Genomic DNA, 19,534 nt, shown 5'->3' on the forward strand with positions numbered 1-19,534 from the left:
TAGCTAAGGAAAGTCAAAATTCCCTGACACACAGGAGCTCTTGCTTAAACAGTACCACTAATGTGTAGATATATTACCCCACTTGCTAGCATAGAAGACTCACAGGAGCAAAACACCCTTCTGCAAGGAAAAGCTTTTTTGGAAAATAAAAATAAAACACTTTCCATCATACATACATTGACAGAGATTTTAAAGTAGCTTTGTAAATGGATCATTCCATCATTGTCCCTTAGCGCAAGGTAAACATCAACCCATTAGCAGGTCATGAAATCAATTCAGAGTCTTGATGAGCATTAAACAAATAATAAAAGAAATAGAAAATATCAGTGTCACACATTATGAGCATTAAACAGTTTTGTGGGGCCGGCCCCGTGGCGCAAGTGGTTAAGTGCGTGTCCTCCGCTGCGGCGAAGGTTCGGATCCCGGGCGCGCACCGACGCACCGCTTGGAAAGCCATGCTGTGGCGGCGTCCCATATAAAGTGGAGGAAGATGGGCATGGATGTTAGCCCAGGGCCAGTCTTCCTCAGCAAAAAAAAAAGAGGAGGATTGGCAGATGTTAGCACAGGGCTGATCTTCCTCACACACACACAAAAAGAAAGTTTTGTAACATTTGTTTCAGAACTATAAACTTTATGTGTATACAGGATTATGATATTAATTTCTGAGTGCCAGGAAAAAAAAGTTAGGAAAGTGTGTCCCCTGGGAAGTGACACTTCTGTTTGCTGGGACATTGTTTATCATCAAGCTTCCCTACTGGGGGAGGGAGGGGGTGAGCAGGATGGGGGCACCAGGCAGCTGCTTTGTCTAGAGGCTCATTTTCAGTCTTTATTTTGTTGCTATGGAAACCCGCTGTTTTACAGCTTTGGTGCCCATCCTTCCCCGTTTTGGTGGGGAGGGGGTGCAAGATGCCTGTCACCATGCCACAAATACAACCCTCCCTCAATTACCAGGATGTTTTAAGAAATGCACTGATTTTTAAAGTAACTGCACTAAAACAGAGTTCAAAGCACACTAAATTTAACTTATCTTGATGACTCGGGACTTAGTCATCAAGAAAAAGGTAAATTTTGTTCAGTACATTCGATTCTTATCTGCCACATTTAAGAGGGAAGGTACTTCATGAAATAGGCAGCATCCACAAGCTTCCTTGTGAGCAAAGCCAGTTTTCTCTCAAGCACTCGGATTCTGATTCAACAGGTCGGGGCTGAGGCAGGAGGGTCTGCTTTTCTCACAAGCTCTCAGGTGGTGCCCATGCTGCTAGTGACCACACTTTGAGTCCCAGAGAGCCCCAAATGCTAGGCAGGGGATGAGATCTTTGGCCTGGCCTGCCGGGCCTCGTCTACATACCACATGGGTCACTAGCTCCAAATGCAACTGGGTGGGAACCCACACAGGATCCACAATGGTTCCCATAGGTAGGAAACATGCTAAAATCTCAAATAAGAATGAGTCTCTCTCTAAAAGAATACACATACAAAAGAAACACAAATAGGTTCTTAGTCTCTACCAGCTTAGCTTGTCACTGAGTAGGACAGACAATTCGGCCTCTGTTCCTCCCTGCAGTGCTGAGTGTGCACACCCCACTCCACCAGCAGCCTGGGTAGAGAGCTGTTTCAGGGCTCCTCTTCCCAGTCATACACCATCACTCTGGTTCGAGGGTCCCGGCCATCCACAGGACGGGCATGAGGGCGCAGGCACTGGAAACACTGACACAATCCCCTCCTTAGAAACTGGGGATGGTGCCCAGCCACCTCTGCTTCTCACACTGCTAAGTGACACAGAAACAGGATGAGATGGTGACAAAGATATTTTCTTAAATCCTTTACATGTAGACCCTTAGCAACACAGATAACAATGTTCTCTTCTCACAACTGGCACTCCCCTACTCCCTCCCTCACACCTCTGTCACCTGTCACATTTACACAGACTGGTCCCACAAAACACTTTTTAAATGTGCATTTCTTTAATTTTTAAAAATATATACAGGAGAAGCCATGTGTTTTACATAGGAATACACACATTAACAAAGCATTTCTTATAGTTTTCCAAAACTCTATTATATCAGTCTGAAACTTATAAATTAAATATATCAGAACTTTTTTAAGTTGAAATGAAATCCCTGAAACTACTGGATATGCTAGACTTTTTCCAAAATCAAATAAACAGAGAATATGAATATGGTTTGAGTTAAATAAGGTTTATTGTTAGCTTTATTGCCTATAGTCTATAAGATGCAACTTTATTGTGCCTTTGCAAACAGGATACATTTCTTAAAAAACTGATCAAAATTTTCCATACATATAGCTCTATGATAGATTACAGTGCAACACTATTCTTGTAACATAATTATAGAAATACTATAGAACCCAAGAGCACAGGGTAAGCAAAAGAAATACAATCCTGAGCCATCTGAACAGATAATTTCATGAATCCTTTTAGTGTAAGTTTAGAAAACATGGAGGAGAAAAAAAAAATACATGCATACTGCAGTCATGAGCAAAATACATTAAATTTCTGTTCCCTGCTAGACACAGGTGGGATAATGGTGACTTTCACACACATGCACACTCACTCACACTCCCGTTTTCTTCCCCTGCTTCCCTCCCAGCCCCAATACATTCACTCCCACCCCTTCCCAAAGAAAACATCTGGCACCAAATCCTAACGAACCCCACATCCGCCTTGCTGGAAAATGTTAAGTGACTGCTAATCTAAGAGTGTAGGGTCTTCATCCACGACACGAAACAAAGCAGGTGCTATGAGCCAAAACCAGCTGCTTTTGCCTCTTTGGAAGTAAATGAAGCATATGCTCACTAGAGTTTAAAACTGTAGAGGGAAATGCCTGGAAAACAAAACTTTGTTTTCTCTCCCTATGTCTTGAAGTAAAATCAACAGTGGAAAACTCGCCCTAAAACTAATTGCCTCATCTGCTATTAAAATACATTTGTCATTCTATTTTTGGTATCTGTTCAATTATAGTTCAACAAGAACAGTTCATGTAATTGCTTATGGTAAACACCATGGTACCACATAAATCCCGCCACAGCTGGACAGGCTTAGGAAGCACCACACCTTCTGTGTGTTCCTTGCTAATGTTCCCTCAAGGCCACAGCATTCTAGCGTTACCAAAGACAACGTACAGAGTTAAGTAATGAAAGGTATTTGGTTTGTCTCCTCATCTTACACATCCCAGTGGTGAAATGAACCAAACCATGCCTCCGTGGCTTCCCTGAAAACAACCTGAGTCTGCTGACTAGGCAGACTGGTCAGCTTGACTATCAGACCACTTAGTCCTAGGCTGAGCTGGAAAACCAGGACTAATGTCTACCAGCAGCTTGTCTCGTGCAGATACCCACGAGTTCTTGTTTTCGCAGTATCTACTGTCCCAGAGGCTGAAAGCACTGAGATGGAAATAACTCACAGCATAAGAAATACTCAACTTAAACTGCATAACCTGTGGGACAGCTGGAGAGAAAGAAGGATCCTCATTCCCCACATAAGTTGGTGTGGGTTTTAGTGTCACTGTATACATCAGCTGCCACGGAAAAAAAATCAAAACAAAAGGTTTACTTCATAACTTTCTTATTTTCAATTAAATGCTCATACACTCACAAAATACTCACACACCCTATGAATATGAGGTGGCTCTTTCCTTCAAAATTTTTAAAATCAAGAGGCACCAATACCCGTTCATTTATGTATTAGAAGTCTCTCATAATCACCACTAAAACAACAGAAATGGCATTTGTGATGATCACACAAAGGAGAAAAAAGATCGAAAGACAACCTTAGCCACTGTACTTCAGATTATACTTGAAAGCACAGATGCTCTGGCTAATAAGAACCTACGGATCTGGTAATAATGTTTTATTGGTCTAGCATAGTCCCATGGCCTTTGTCCACAACTGATAAATGGAAATGGTTCCTAAAGAAATTTAAGAAACCATTCTGAAATTCTGTTTTCAAGGTACATTGTGATAATGAGCCTCACTAAAAAAACGTTGGCTCTATCATGACCTTTTGCAAGTGGAAACAGCGTGACGGAGAGTATCCTCCCGCACTGCTGACATACAGAGCCTCAGCGGTGACATGGTCCCGACACCATTGGTGAAGGTGTTTCTAGAGAAGGAAGGACAGCATGTTCTATTTAGCATCTTTGGTTGAGGTCTGGCCTCTTCAAATCCATGTCTCCTTCACATTTAGTCACCAATGATCTTTAAGTCGATGTGTTTAGTTAAAGAAGGTCACAAGACATAATTTTCATGTTAAATTTCAGATCAGTAGAGTTTCAAAATTTTTGGCCCTAACCTTGCCCAGTGGGACTACAAGGACCTTGCACAGGAAGCTGTACAATCAAACACATTAAAGCATGTTCTTTTTAAAGTTTCAGGAGCTGCACAGAAAACTGTCAATAGGATTCCCAACACTGGGAGAGGGACAAAGCAGAGCACTGGCTTTTGTCCTTGAAAGTGGCCTGAGCCAAGTAGGTCAAATGTCTGGCCGCCAAAAATATTTACCACCAGCCTCTAGGGCGATGTCTGTATTGTTCAAATCCTATGCGAAGCCTAAATGTTGTGTAGGTGTGTGCGGCAAAAAGGTGAGAACAAGTTGTGAATAAAGCTAAATCTGGCCTATCGAGAAAAAATAAATCTGGCCTATCGAGAAAAAGGTAAAAAAAAGATGACACTCTGGGTTTTAATTCAAAGGAAAAAATATATAATAAACCAGCTTTACATCCTCGGCCCGAGTATTGCCTGGGATCTCTACCTTCTCTTTTGAAGTCCAAGGCGCTTCTCTCTGCTCTCTTCCTTCACTGTATTAGTGGAGAGAGGTTTCCAACTGGAAAGCAGAAACATGGGACAGAAGTCGCTGTGAGGCCAAGGCTAAGGCTGGACAAAGCAAGCTCTGGGCAGGTCAATCACGATTCCTGGCTAACCCACATGGCACACAGCAGCGCTCGACGTCAGCCTGACCACACACAACACTCCTTTCCTTTACAAAAAAATCCCAGCTCTCCCAGGTAAACACTTCAGGACAAACCATCCAGGCTGGTATACTACTGCAAATGCTGCCAGTTTCCAGTCAACTTAGCACTGAACCTGTTCTCTCCCTCCACCACAAACTAAGTCAGTCTGTAGTTTAAAACTCTGAAGTGTCACGTTTCTCTCTGCTTCGGTGTTTTCTTCTTTTTTCATTTTCTCAGGAAAGTTTTCATACATTGATGTTCAGTTCCACGTCAGATGAAATCAAGTTGCAAAATATTTGGTGATTTCCATAGAACATTCTTCTCATAATGAAGTAACTTAATGGGTTTAAGTCAGAATTATGTCCACAGAAGTCTTTTCCATGTAGTTCATCATACAGAGAAAGACTCTTACACATGGCTATTTCTGGACAGTGCATTAAATGAAGATACCTCACAAGAGAAAAGATCATCATCTGTATCCATCAGAATAATATACAGATTCACAGTCAATGAGATGATACACTTTGCAGAAGAGAGGCATTGAACAGTATACTACTCAAATACAAAAACAGCAATAAACATATTCTGCACTACAGAAAATTTGCTAGCTTCTAATTTCAAGGATTTAAAGTAATGAGTCTGGTAACTGCATTTTAGGACTGGAACATGCTTCTTCTCTTCCAGATACACAATGTTTGATGCTGGCGCACATGTATACACACACACACGACACTGTGTCTGCAGTGACATACAAACGCAACAGATATCCAAGTCCTGAATGCAGGTTTCAGAGAATAGGGCTACCAAGACCAGGAGAGCAAATATCAACTTAAGAACACTTCTAACTTCAGAATCTCATTTTATTGAACACACTTTTAAAATAAGCACCTCTTGGCAATAAAAGCAAAGAAACAACAGTACTCCTTCCACTCTGTTCTAGCAGAAGACTTCTCACACCAACCCGCCAAACTCATGATGGAATTTTAAACAGGTAGCCTGCTGGGGCTACAAGCAGAGCTCAAATGCAGGTCTGCTGACTTCTCAGTGAGAGCTGGAGCAGAGGAAAACATCAAAAAGCAAATTTGGAATCTACCACAGCTTTCTCCCTTAAGCAAAAAAAATGCAAATTAGTTTTATAGCCACAATTCAGTTTTTCAAACTTTTTCTGAAGAATTTTCATTTAATTATGTATACATAACAGGAAATAAAACTTTCTCACAAACATTCTCAATGCTTACAATCATCAAGAAAATGACAAAAGTAAAAGCAGGAGAAATATTAAACACATGGCGGGGAGGTCAATTTCTGTTTCTGCTCTTAAAAAGTAAAAAAATCACCATATAATTAAGTACAAAAACCTGCATTGAATGACAACTGCTGGTGTATTTACTTGATCAGAAATGAAGACCAAGAATATAATAAAGCCCTATGATAATATTCGCCTGGAGCACTCCCCTCAGTGTGTACACACTAAAATGTTGGCAAAGTTTCTGGAGCATTAGCTTATACAAACACGAGAGTCCTTGGTTAGCTGCATTAAATGGAACGCTCTCTTCTGAAATGCGCCCACAATTCAGTTTCACTTACAAATTGCAAACTAAAGTTATTTCTTCAGAAAAATATCTGTTTGGCATCTCCTGGACTTTGTTCCATTGGACAATACGGACATTTTAATCTAAAGACAAGAAAGAAAACACTGAATCAAGGAACAGGATCAGCACTGAGCATTCAATTCTCATCTAGTTACAGAGTATCTCTAACAATCACACACCCACGTACATACACACATCTGTATTTTGCTCTGAGGGTTAACTGTGCTTTCTGTTAATATAAGAGTCAAGCTTTGAAGGGTCACAAGTAAATACGATCCAAGCCAGACTCTAAATTGAAAGGCTCTTGTTCAGTGGAAATCAGTGCAAACTGTTTTGTAAACAAAACAAAGACAACTGTTCTGAAAATTGCTTTTGGGGTTTCAGAAGTAAATTCAATTTTTCTTCTCCAAGGTTTAGGTTGAACCTGTCTCTGAGTTTCAAATGTATTGGTCACACAGTCCACTTAGAGGCAGCAACTCTGATGCCAGCTGCTGAGCCTACAAGGCATGTCGCCTACCGAGAGCGGCCTAGCATGCCTTGCAGTGTGGCACATGAAACTAGCATGGTCTGAACCAAGATCAAGATCTGGCTTCTAGTCACCACTGATCTGCACTACCAGGGTCTTGCATGGTCTGGGAGGGCCACAAACAGCTTCGTCACACGCCAGGGCCTTCTTCTAAAAGAAAGACTTTACCATAATGGGTCTGAAACAAACTCCAATGAAAAATTTTCTAGCTGCCTAAGCTAGAAATAGGCTTTTTAGATTGTTTTTTAAAAGTTGGGCTCATTATATATAAAAATTATAAATGTATATATCCTTTGAATTAGCAATTCCAATTCTATGAATTTATATATCACATACAGATAAAGTAATTCACTTTATAGTAACAAAAATGAAATGCTCATCAATAGGGAACTGGTTAAATAAATTATCATATTTCCATATGGTAGAATACCCTGCAGCTTTAAAAAGAATGAGGGCTCTTTCTTAGCATATAAAAGATCTCCAAGATATACTACTAAGTGAAAAAGGCAAAGTTCAGAACAGTATATAGTATGCTACCGTTTGTGTAAAAAGGCGGGGTGGGGGGGTTGAGGGGGTGGAGAGGACAAGGTATTGCCTACCCGAAAAGTTAAGATTTAAAGGTCATGCTTATAAATCTAATCATCAAATTTATGAACTAATTAAAAAGAATGACAAAAAAGCAGATACCATCCACTATGCCAAATGAATAGTTACGAAATCTATTTATTTCTAAATTCTAGCTACATTTATTTATCCTCATTACTTCTTATCCTCCCACTAAGTTCCAAAAGAAAAATTTTTTATTAACATTTAAAAAGTCAGACACTTACTTGCTACCATTAAACATTTTATTCAGGGCATCTCTTGATATAATATGACCACACACCAATTTCATGGGTGGATTGTTATCTGTCGTTTGCTGACGAAGAATAGGACAGGCAAATATAGAGTGATACCAGCACTTTTTACCAAGGTCCACCTCAATCTGTTCAACAAAAGTAAAAAGGCTTGAGTTATAGTTCAGAAAACCATCCACATGTGAATGTGCACTGTGTGGCAAAGAACACTGATCAAATCTACTCATCTGAATGGAATTTTTACAGCACTCTTCCAACTAAAAGGTGGATAGTCTTAGGGATTCAAGTATTACTTCATAATTCTAAATTAACCTTCAAAATTACTTATAATCCTACTTTTCAAACAGATTCTGATGTCCGAGAATGAGAGCCACACGCAAGGCAACGCCCCAGACATCAAACGCTTGTGAAAATGCCTCAGGACATACCTAAGAGCAAACCCACCAGAAGTCCTGACTGGCGTGTGGCACACTTAGCTGGTGATACAATTTAGTGTAATAATCCTTTAAAGGCAGACTAAACACGGTTTCCTTCTGTGTCAGCTTCAGATCTGAGCTTCCCATGTATCGTGTGTAACAGTCCACAGAACCACCTGAAACAAGGCTTTAAGCTAAAGCTCAGCAGGGCCTTTCACAGTCTGTACATTTGAGCTCACGGCACTTGTACCCACTGTTTCTCTTTGAACTGAAGAAACAAGCAAAAGCTATGAAATCACCTAGCTAGGCGGCTGGCACATGACAGAGGCTCCACAGATGCCAGATCTTTCTGTTTTCTTTCCTTCTAAATCTAAAATGGCTATCAGGGGCCAGCCCTGGTGGCGTAGTGGTTAAGTTCGGTGTGCTCTGCTTTAGTGGCCCAGGTCCGGTTCCCAGGCACAGACCTACACCACTCGTGGCCATGCTAGGGTGGCAATCCACATACAAAAACAGAGGAAGATTGGCAATGGTGTTAGTTCAGGGCGAGTCTTCCTCAGCAAACTAATTAATTAAAAAAATTAAAATAGCTATCAATATACAAGTCTATTACCCAGACTCTTTCAAGAAAGTTGACAAAGTCTAACAATAACCTTGAGGAAAAAAACAGCCAGATCATCACCTCCAATTGCTTCATTACTCTGACACACAGGCTTCAGGCGAATTCAGATTTCAGTATACTCTGTGCTAGTGTGCAAGTGTCAACGGTGCTTACAACCTAACTGCAAAACTGCCATTTTCTTGCAGGCACCTGCCACAGCAAAGCAAGTGAGGGCTCACATTCTTTTCACTTGCTCAGATGAGCAGCAGTCAAGCAGGAGTGCTGTTGAGTCCTGACCACACTCAGGACTGGGAATGCACCTGTGCCTTTAATCAAAACTGATCTCTGAGGAGAAGCCAGGGCAAACAACCGACAGAGTTACCAGCTGGAAGAACAAGGTACCTGCAGATAAACCTGTGCACAGGTGTGGCAGAAAAGATGCAAAAAGCCAAATGCACACTTTAGCCCTTTAGAGTCTGTGAGACAATCGTGACAAAAATGATAATTCCAAAGTTCTAGTGCCTACTGTCAGAGGCCTGGTGGAAACACACATACAGTGATCTTTGTCACTCCATGTCATAACTACCATGGCAGCAAAACTTGAGTACCTACTATATGTCCCATATTATTCTAAGCATACCTATGTTATCTCTAGCCTTTAACAGCCCCATAAAGAGAAGGACGGTCCCCATTTTAGATATGGACAAACTACTGCTTAGAGAAATTACAGAGCTGGCAAATGACTGGAGTTGATGTTTAAAACCATGGCCCGTTCCACAACAGCAGTGGACACGCAGTACTGGAGGGCCACTGATGACTGCAGGTGTCACAGGGACAACACATTCATAACACAGCACAAACCCATGATCTCATAAACATCAATGCTTAAGACAAAACTAAATCCAATCTAATTGGCTCACTGCTTTTATATTTAAAAAATCATAGTATGAGTGGTCTGTCGACTGCACTGCACAGCACACTGCATACACAGTATGTACCACCCTCCCTCCTTCTGATGTTTTCCTTCATTAGCTTTTATTGCCACTCCAAGTCACAATTTTAAGAAAACTCCTCCAGTGCCTCCAAAACGTACTAGCTCTCCATTTCTATTGTTCAACCATGTCTATATAGACATAAAAGAATCCCTGTTGAATGGCTACGATAATGTTCCCTAGTTAAAAGGCAACATAGGCATTTTAAATCCCTAACATCCATGTTTTTCTAATGGCAGGAAAGGTAAATAACCAATAGAAAATGGAACTCACGGGTAATTCGTCTTTCTGGTTCCAAACTCCAGTGCACTGCCTCTGCTCAATCACAGCTTTGATATTAATTAAAGCTGGCAGCGCCACACAACCTGCTGAGAAACTGGGAGAGCAGAAGAGGAAACGTCAATGCCAGGCCAGGTGTCGGTCAGCTTGGTCCTGGGAAATGTCAATTCCTCCACATCCCGCATGCAGAGGGCCCTGGCCACTGGACAGGGCACAGAGCCCTCTGCTTTGCTAAATTAGCGCCAAAACAAACAAGTTTTAAATTTTACAAAACCACTAGATTTAATGGGCTCTGCATTATCAGTCATTAATGACATTCGTAACATTAATGACACTCTGAAACATTTTCTTGCGTGGTTCCTTCGAGACCTGGTCATCCTTGCCCAAGGCAGAAGCACCAGCAGTCAACTCTCAGCTGAGTCCCTCTTCAGGACCATTCTCAGCTGAAGAAAGCCACCTGACCAGGGTCACATGTCATGACTGCTCCATATGAAGATAAAAAGTCCAGCCCTGCTGCCCCAATTTGAGACAACGCCACAGGCCCATTGTAGCTCCAGAGCTCCTCAGGGATGGGCTGAGGCCTTTGGTGAGACTGAACCGCAGTCCAACTTTTCCCTCCGCCTAATCCTGCTATTTTCATTCCCCCACAAGGGATGATCCCAATAAACTTCCTGCATGTCAATCTCCATCCATTTCAGAGTCTGTTCCCCAGAGAACCTGACCTGCAGCCTGGCCATGCATTATAGTTAACTGCATGAGTGTCTCCTACCCTCAGACTGAACATACAATGGAATGCAGATTGTACGTTATCCATCTTTGTATCCACACAATGCCTGGCACGTAGCAGGGGTTCAAAACACTTGAGAAATTAAATGAACAGAAGAGCTAAAAAAGTTATTTTCTTAAAACAACTTCTTAAACTTTTTAGTTTCAGGACCCATTTACATGCTTAAAAATGAAAGATCTCAAAGACCATTTGTTTTTGTGAGTTATATCTATCATTATTGTATTAGAAATTAAACTGAGAAGTTTTTAAAATAATGATTAGTTTATTTAAAATAAATATATTACATGTTACCATAAATAACATTCTTATAAAAAAAAACTATATTTTCCAAACCAAAAATAAATTCAAAAGTGGCATTATTTTACATTTTTACAAATCTCTTTAATGCCTAGCTTAATAGAAGACAGCTGGATTCTTATATCTTCCTCTACATTCAGTCTGTTGCGATGTGTTCTTTTGGTTGAAGTAAATGAAAAAAACCTAGCCTCACAAAGATATGTAGTAATTTAATTGCCTTTTCAGATAATTGTGATATTCTTATTTAATGCCACACCAAAACTCAACAAATAGTAGTTTCTCAAAGGTTAATTGCAAAGTGGAGTCTGACTCCTTACCATTGAATTTTTTGCAACCTGCTACGTTAAAATCCAATGGTCTGTCTCATACTTTGAATAAATCTTTTACTCAGGCGTGATTTTATATCATACTGAATTAAGAGCTTCTAGTATAAACACATGTCATTATATAATAAAAAAATACAATTCATTAATATCACCAAGCTCATGAGAAAAATCTTTAAGTATTAGGAAGCTGTCAAGCCCATAATAGCAGGTTAAGTTTTCCAAAATTTCTAGTTTCGCTTAAAATCTTGAATTTTACTATTGTGGCAAAATGTCACTTATTTTCCTTGACGTGACAGGCTCACTTCACTCATTTGAAAAAACGTCTGCCAAAAACCTGAGTATAAATAACTATAGTTTGTCTTTTAGTGATTCTTTCAAGTAAAAACTGTGTTTCATGAAAAAAGCAGCTATGCGTTTATTAGTTCATAACTCACACAACACACAGGTGCTTTTCTTGAGACAGCCACCTTCCGTGGCTTACCAAAAGCACGAAGCTGAGGCGCCTCATGGGAGCTTCCCATGCTGTCACAGGGAATACTAAAAAGATGTGCACTCAAAGGTCGAGATTAATAAAACTAATAATTTTTAATGTTTAGTCAAAAACATTCTTAACTAAAACTAGCATGTCTTGAACTGCAAGCATGTGGTGGTGAGGAACACGGCAAGTCCCTTGTAGAGTTTGAGACCACTGCCCTGATCTGTGCTGAGCCTCAAGCACTTTAATCCATCACTGTTTCTGCACCATCTGTGCAAATGTCAACGCAGTGGAAAGGCTCTCAGAGACCCCCCCGAGGTTCACAGACCATACTTGGAGACCCACTGCTCTAAAACTGCTTCACTGCCAATTGTGATGATCTCTTGAAATACCAACCCCACTCTTCTTCAGAAAGACAAACATTCTCTCGGCTTTAATGTCAAGAACTAGACAACAAATAAAAAAGAACTGACCGATGCAGTACATATTTCAATAATAGATAGGACGAATTTCCATACCTGACACTGAGAGGGGACTCCACAGAGAGCCCCAGGAGGGCACACGCATCTCGTGTAAAGATGTCACAGATGTCAGCCCACTGGTTTGCATCAAGCAGGTGAACATATGGTGAGTTCTCAATCCCTTGTCTCAGGTACACAAGGCTTCCCATCAAAACCTGAATGTCTAAACAAAAGTGACAGCAATTTGGAGGTGTGAATGATCACACTTAAAACAGCGCTGGCTTGCAGGTAACAGGTTGAGAAAGGAAAGAATTTCCCCAACTGACATAGCCTAAATTAATTTATTAAGTGTCTTTTAAAATTCTGGACCTTAAGCTTGGTTTCTCCCTTTACTCTAAATTAAAGAAACAGCATAGAGAGAAAGGAGAAGAAAAGGAAAGCACTAAATATTGAACTTCACCTTATTTTGTTCTTACACAGCATAATATAATTACCATTATCTGGAGTGGCAACAACTATGTATAAATGGGGTCATCACATATCTCTGGCTGTAGAACTAGCCAGGACTCCCACACTGACACTCGGTGTTACTGTTGCCACCCCGGTGCACCCTCAGACACTTTGTCATGGCAACAACAGCAGCATGGTGGGGAGAAAGTGTACACCTCTTTCTCATGTCTCCTCTTAGTTTAGTATGGAATCCCCAAAAATGCAATGCCTTTTTCGGACTTTTCGTTGAAGAAGACTTAATGTTTTACTTTTGTTCTAGGGCAAGTCAGAGATTTTTCTGTAAGTGATCATCATCTACAATTGTTTTAGTTTATTAGCAAATATGCATTAGATCTAGTTAAGATAAACAAATTCCAGTGGTGGCTACAGCCCTGTTCCAAACATTAAAAACATCCGACTCCAGACTCACCTTTCTGATGATTTAGGGCAAATGGCTGAAAATTTTTAGCATATTGTAATGCCTCTCGCTGATTTGTAGTTCCACCCATCAACAAGCTAATAAAATACAGTCTGTGTAGCTTAAATTCCAAGGAGCTGTTTTGGGCTATGAGCATTTCTCGGTTTGATACTGCCCATCTAAAGAAAAAGCAAAGATTTTAACAGTAATTAAGAGCTCAGGCAAGGTGTATTAAAAATTGTTTGAAAACCAGTAACACAAAAGAAGGGTTTGTCTGCCACCTTGTGGAAGTCAGTGGTAACATCAATCCCAAGAAGATCAACAACAACTACACCCAAAGAGGCCCTTCAGCCAGTGAAAAAGAAAGAAAAACAGTATTAAGTCAGATGACAATTATGTATCTAGTAAGGTTTTACACCAAGACAAGACGGACTCTGAGGAGTCACATGATATATCTGGAATGGTACAAGGCTACACTTTGAAGCAGGTGTCAGCCATGCGATTCACTTCTCAACTGTCTACATCCAATACTCTTTTCTTGTTAAACTGGCATGTTTATAAATGAATCACAAGATTCTGAAGGGGAACCATCTATTTTTAAACTTTCATTAGGTGCAAGACTTTGTGCTACTCACTCTGGGATTAAAAATAGTAAACATAAGTATTTACCCTCAAGGTGGTTTCAGTCTAATCAGGCAGATAAAACTACATAAATATCATACAGTGTATCACACTGTGCCAAAAAGACTTGAACAAACATAGTGCTAATGAGGGAAGGAACAATATTTGGTTTTGAATAAACCAAAGCACAGCAACTCAGGCCTCTATAGTACAAACAGCTGGAATAACCAGTCTTGAGCTGGGATCACCAGTTCAGGCAAGCACTGAGGCAGAAAAGTATACCAGCCAGCTGCTAAAATCAATTTTGCAATCAAGTGGTGAGGAAGCATTACTTTATTTCTCTAAACATATTAAGATGCAGAAGCTGTTAACATCATATTCTTCTTTAATTTGACCTTTAGCTGGACAAATATTCCCCACCTAACCCCTTTCACCAAGAACCACTGGAACCTGAACTGAGTATGAATACAAACTCAGAGTAACTCTACAAACTATAGGAGTAAAACGCTTGAGTTATGCATGATGAATCAGTTGATTGGGATTAGACTTCAGAGAACTGGATCCTACACATATGAATATTCCAATCAACTTCTTGTTGCATCCACACCTTAGAGTCAAATCACACAACTTCTCTAATCTCAAAATCAATGTGATTTATCACCTGGACCTTGGAAATATTTACTAAAATTTAAGTAAGCCTTGGATCCTTGCCTGGCAAATCTGAGATGAAGGCAGTCAAGTTGCAGCACCAAGCCTGGTAAATCCTGCTGACACCAACAAGGTAATTCCAGCAGCTATCTTTTGTGAATGCCCAACGCCAGGGCAGTCTCTAGTCTGCCAGGCACCTTCCTGACTTCCAATTCCAAGGAGTGCATTTACATCAGGTCACTTATCAGACGTCTATCCTGCCCCTCTCACTCATAAAAGCGTGAGTATGTTTTCCTACTAACAAGCAAGGAGAGCTTGTTAGTAGGCCTTTTCTTTTTCCTGTTTCTGATGTGAGGTATATGTGCAAGAGTTTGTAGAGTCAAGAAGGGAGCTAATAGAAAGTAATTACAAATTTTAATAAACAATAAAAGCCAGCAGAAAAAGCGCAAAGTCCTTAAGGAGGCAATTCACAAAAGAAGAAAACAATCTATTTCATTTTCATAGGCAAATGTTCATAATATAATACTAAAGGTGGGAAAAGTCGTAATACATAAAAAAAAAAATAATAATAACTTCCAGTCACCAGAATTTTTAACAGTAATGACTCCAGGCAAGTTGGGTTTCACACGTTTATCAACTGCTAGGCACAGGCTACGACAAATCAGAACAGCGCAGCAGCTATCAGAGCAGCACAAGGGGCTAAAGACCACCAGGAGGACATCCCTGAATGCACAGCAGCTAACAGCAGTCCAGACGACAGTGATTTTTAAATAGCCTATGCTGTCTTATGTTTTCCAAGTTTTCCATAATGAACATATATTACTTTCATACTTAGGGTAATAACTTTTCAAGCTAATGCAAAAGTAAACAAAATTTCTTAACTTCCTTTTTTTCATCAAAGAGCTGACAGTAACTGCAAATTATTTTTCCTAAAAGTAATTCAAGCTATGAACTATGAATTCAAGCCTTTCAAGCTATAAATATGTATCCTATTTTTTAAGTTGGGGAGGTTTTATTTAGACAATGGAGTTCCTAATGTACCACTTGAATTTATTTTTACACACTTCCAAATTATGCTATGAACAAGGCTATAAAATAATCAGAAAAAACTAACATTGCTAATTCCTGTCCCCCTACCAAGAAATTTTTAGAAAAGGAAATAGATATTCATTACAAAAAGGAGCTGGAGGAGTGTGGGGAGAATGCAAAACCCAAATTCATAGAATACAAGTTTTCACAAGTTTCTTAGTCATATTTCCTGTCAATCTGCTCTGAAACAATGTACTATCTTCATTTAACTTCTGAATATTATATTAAACCTAAATCTCACAAACCCAGGGATTAGAATAACCATTTCTAAGCTTCTCTCTCCCTGGCAAAATGTCATTTTCTAAACTAAGGATGATATACCCCATTTTTGCCCCCCAAACGTGTGCAATCACACTTAAGCATTAAGGTGAAACCCTCGACAAATAGGACCTCTCCCTCATACCCCCAGGATTGTACCCAAGCACCCACGTTTGTATTTTCTTGACCCCAATTCCTTGGCCACAGTTAACTGGTCAGATAAGCATAGGTTTTAAAGTACTCTCTGTGTTGCTTCCTAATAAGACAGTTTATCTATCTTTATCTCCTTTATGGTCATTTCAAGATCCTACGTCTTTTGCTGTATAAGTTCTTGACGGGCTGCCCTCCTGGACAATCACCATAACATCTCCCTTAATTAATCTTTGGAATCTGGGTACAAATTTCACAGCAGCATTCTTATTCACACTAGCAACCTCCCCAGAGAACTTAACATTAGTCAATTCATGATGACTTGTGAAATAATGAAACTATCTTTTACTGGCAGTAAAGTTCTTCTTCAATCTCCCTGTGATTATTGTTTTCTTTCAATGAGGCAACTAACGTCAACACTTTGGCCTGAACGTTAGCCAAACTGATGGAGGTGTTTTACTGTTTGTTTGTTTGTAATCCAAAGTAGAGGTAAATGCCCCATTTAAACCATAAGCAGCTTTCTGTTCCTAGTGCAATTCAAATTAAAAGATGTTGAAGCGACTTGACCTTGGTTTTTACATTCATGGGACTTCTTCAATATGCTTTGTACTATAGCTTCATGCAGGCCTAGGTCTCATCCTAGCTTCACTTCACTGTCATCATTTTCGAATCTTTCTAATCACATTCAATTTCACTTCCAGCAATTCATCTTTGTTGACCACGTGGGTTTATCACTGAGGATGAGGAGGCACTACATCTACACACTTGCTGTCTGTGAGTGAAATGAACAACAGATGTGCAGCGACCAATCACTGACAGACTTGGAAAGAAGTGATGTGGCTAGTTATGATCATGATGTGTATCTGTTTTTTATATACCGATTAGTGGACTGAAGAGCTGGCAGAGAAGTTTATATTTTATGCAATTACTCACAGTTAATGTATTGTGGTAACTCGAATTTGACCCATGTTGTTGGAGAACTGGTGTTAATTTAACTAAACTGTGGTAAATGAAATTTGGGCATATTGGAATTGTGCCGAGAGGACCGCCAACAGGCTCAATAGAGAAGACAAATAGGAGAGCCAGTACACAGGCATCTCACAGGCAGGAGGTTACTTTATAAAGACCAGGAAGGTCCAGAGTGGCACAACAGAGAAAGATGTAAGTTTGAGGAACTAAGCAGGCTAGGTGTCTGTGGCCTATCATCACGAATCTTAAAGGATTAGAAAGAAAATGAGATTAGTTTTCTATTTCTCTCCAAGATCTCTGCCCCTCCACTTTTCTTTTCTGAAAGGAGGGAAGCTGGGCTGGAAAACCAAGAAATTTATGCCAGATGCAACACTGGGGTGGGGTGGGGGATAAAAAAACAGTGGTTGGCCAGTAAGATAAATTAGAGCCATCAGTCATGTGGTGTGAAGAATTAAAGGAGGAAAATAATAGGCCCCTGACAACAGAATGGAGGTAGAGAGAGGTGCAGGCCAAGAAAAACATTCAAACATATTCAGATATCCTATCTAGCAACTCGCATTACCATCAACAGTGATGTGTCCAGGTGAATTAAGAATGGTCCAGATAGAAGACTTGTTCGCTTTATGAAAGCAGAAGCCATGAGCCCATCTTCCACCACAGGTGCCAGTTAATTTTTGCAAAAGCACAATCCAACACAAAGTGAGTAGCTGAGAACAGCTGGAAATTCAAGGCCCAGGCTCAATTACCACATTTTCTACAACTTTCCTATAATCTCTCCATCCACAGAACTCTAGATGTTCTTTATTTGAACTTCTCACACAGCTCATCTCACGATCTATTTGGTAGCACAGGTTCCAGTCTCTTAAGGCCAGACTCTGTCTCGCTCATCCTGGCGCGCCCTCTACTTTGGATGGAGTGTACTGATCAAAAGCACAGGCTAGTAGAGTCAAATATGCATAGACTTAAACCTGAGATCTGCAGTGTGAATCTGGGCAATTTGCTACTTAATTCTTTAAAACATGTCTCCTTACTGTAAAATGGAGACACCTCAAAGGGCTGTGGGCATTAAATGAGGGGGCTAGTTAAAGTAGTGAGCACAGAGACTGGCACAAACAGACACTCAATAATAAGCTACCTAATTTGTGTTTACTGAATGGATGAACTCTGACAGTTCTTCAAAGTCATTATTTTTAATAAGAAAATTATATTTAAAAGAGTTACTTGGGCAACTCCATGTAATACTCAGTGCCACTTTGATTTTTATAGATAGCACCAACTATGTGGGAATATGATGAAATGCATATATCTGTTAATCCCCTTGAAAAAATTTTGAAGTTTTCTTAGTTAGAAGTTCACACTGAATATCTGGGTATTTGAGTCACTGAGCAGGAATAAGGAGTAGAAGATATAGTCACAGCCTTAACTAACCTGGTAACAACCAAATCCATAACTACAAAGCACATGAAACTACAGAACTAAAATTAGCACCAAAAACTTAACCCACTGTCTACAAAGCACTAGAAGACAGCACAAAAAGCTGGTTGAGATATTAGGGAATGGGATGCTGTAGTCTGGATAATGGCATTCCAGCAGAAAACTTTTGATTTTTAATTTAAAAAAAAAAACTACCACTATACTACAAATAGCAAGCTAACTAAACATTCAGTTAAATTATAACTTTACTGTGATTTAAAAAAAAAAAATTCTGCTCCCAAATCTCCAATATGAGCCACAAGAACACTGTCAGCTTTAGAACTATTCCTTGTTTAGAAAAACACTGTAGACCAAAAAAAAATGACAACCAGTAAGGTCACTGATGTCACAATTATCTCCGTTCACTGTTACTTCATTCTCCAAGAAAGAGACCTTTTGTGCCTCTTTCATAAAAAGACCCCAAAACAACACTACTGACTTAGGTGACTAAGTTAGAAGCAACCCACACATCTACACAATTTCCCACAAAACAGTAAGCATTAATTATCCTAATTGTCAAGCTTCTGAAAAGACTTGACACACTGTTAGCTCTGTATTTAGAATTTCCATATTATTCCAAAAATAATTAAAACAAGATTCCACCTTCATAGTCAGCTGTTGTCCCCTAGGAACCTAAGCGACAGCATTTTTCTGTTTCTCTCTCTCTCACAGTTTTGCCAATTCAGGTTGATGTAATTTCTGGTAATACTGAAATAAAAATGCCTTTTGCCAATTCCCACAGCACACTCCACTACAACCTTTCACAGCATTTTTAAAGACTTACAAATATCTTCTTTTTCTAGTCTCTTTTAGGGCTATATTCTTGGGAGTAAAAGCTGAAGTTCC

The 19,534-nt window shown here is 39.8% G+C and overlaps 1 protein-coding gene across 1 annotated transcript in view; it reads right to left on the reverse strand.

Moving 5' to 3' along the window:
• Positions 1–2,177: 2,177 nt before the first annotated feature.
• Positions 2,178–19,534, reverse strand: part of RMND5A (required for meiotic nuclear division 5 homolog A) — a 61,798-nt gene continuing 44,441 nt past the window's right edge. The window contains exons 5-10 of the mRNA XM_058550751.1: positions 13,493–13,659; positions 12,631–12,796; positions 10,222–10,324; positions 7,916–8,070; positions 6,555–6,642; positions 2,178–6,073 (exon numbers count right to left, since the gene is read on the reverse strand). Coding sequence (XP_058406734.1) covers positions 6,579–6,642; positions 7,916–8,070; positions 10,222–10,324; positions 12,631–12,796; positions 13,493–13,659 — 655 coding nt within the window. The 3' untranslated portion in view covers positions 2,178–6,073; positions 6,555–6,578. The remainder of the gene's footprint in view (positions 6,074–6,554; positions 6,643–7,915; positions 8,071–10,221; positions 10,325–12,630; positions 12,797–13,492; positions 13,660–19,534) is intronic.

This window comes from Diceros bicornis, chromosome 12 (assembly GCF_020826845.1).
Source record: "Diceros bicornis minor isolate mBicDic1 chromosome 12, mDicBic1.mat.cur, whole genome shotgun sequence".
In the NCBI taxonomy this organism is placed as follows: domain Eukaryota; kingdom Metazoa; phylum Chordata; class Mammalia; order Perissodactyla; family Rhinocerotidae; genus Diceros; species Diceros bicornis.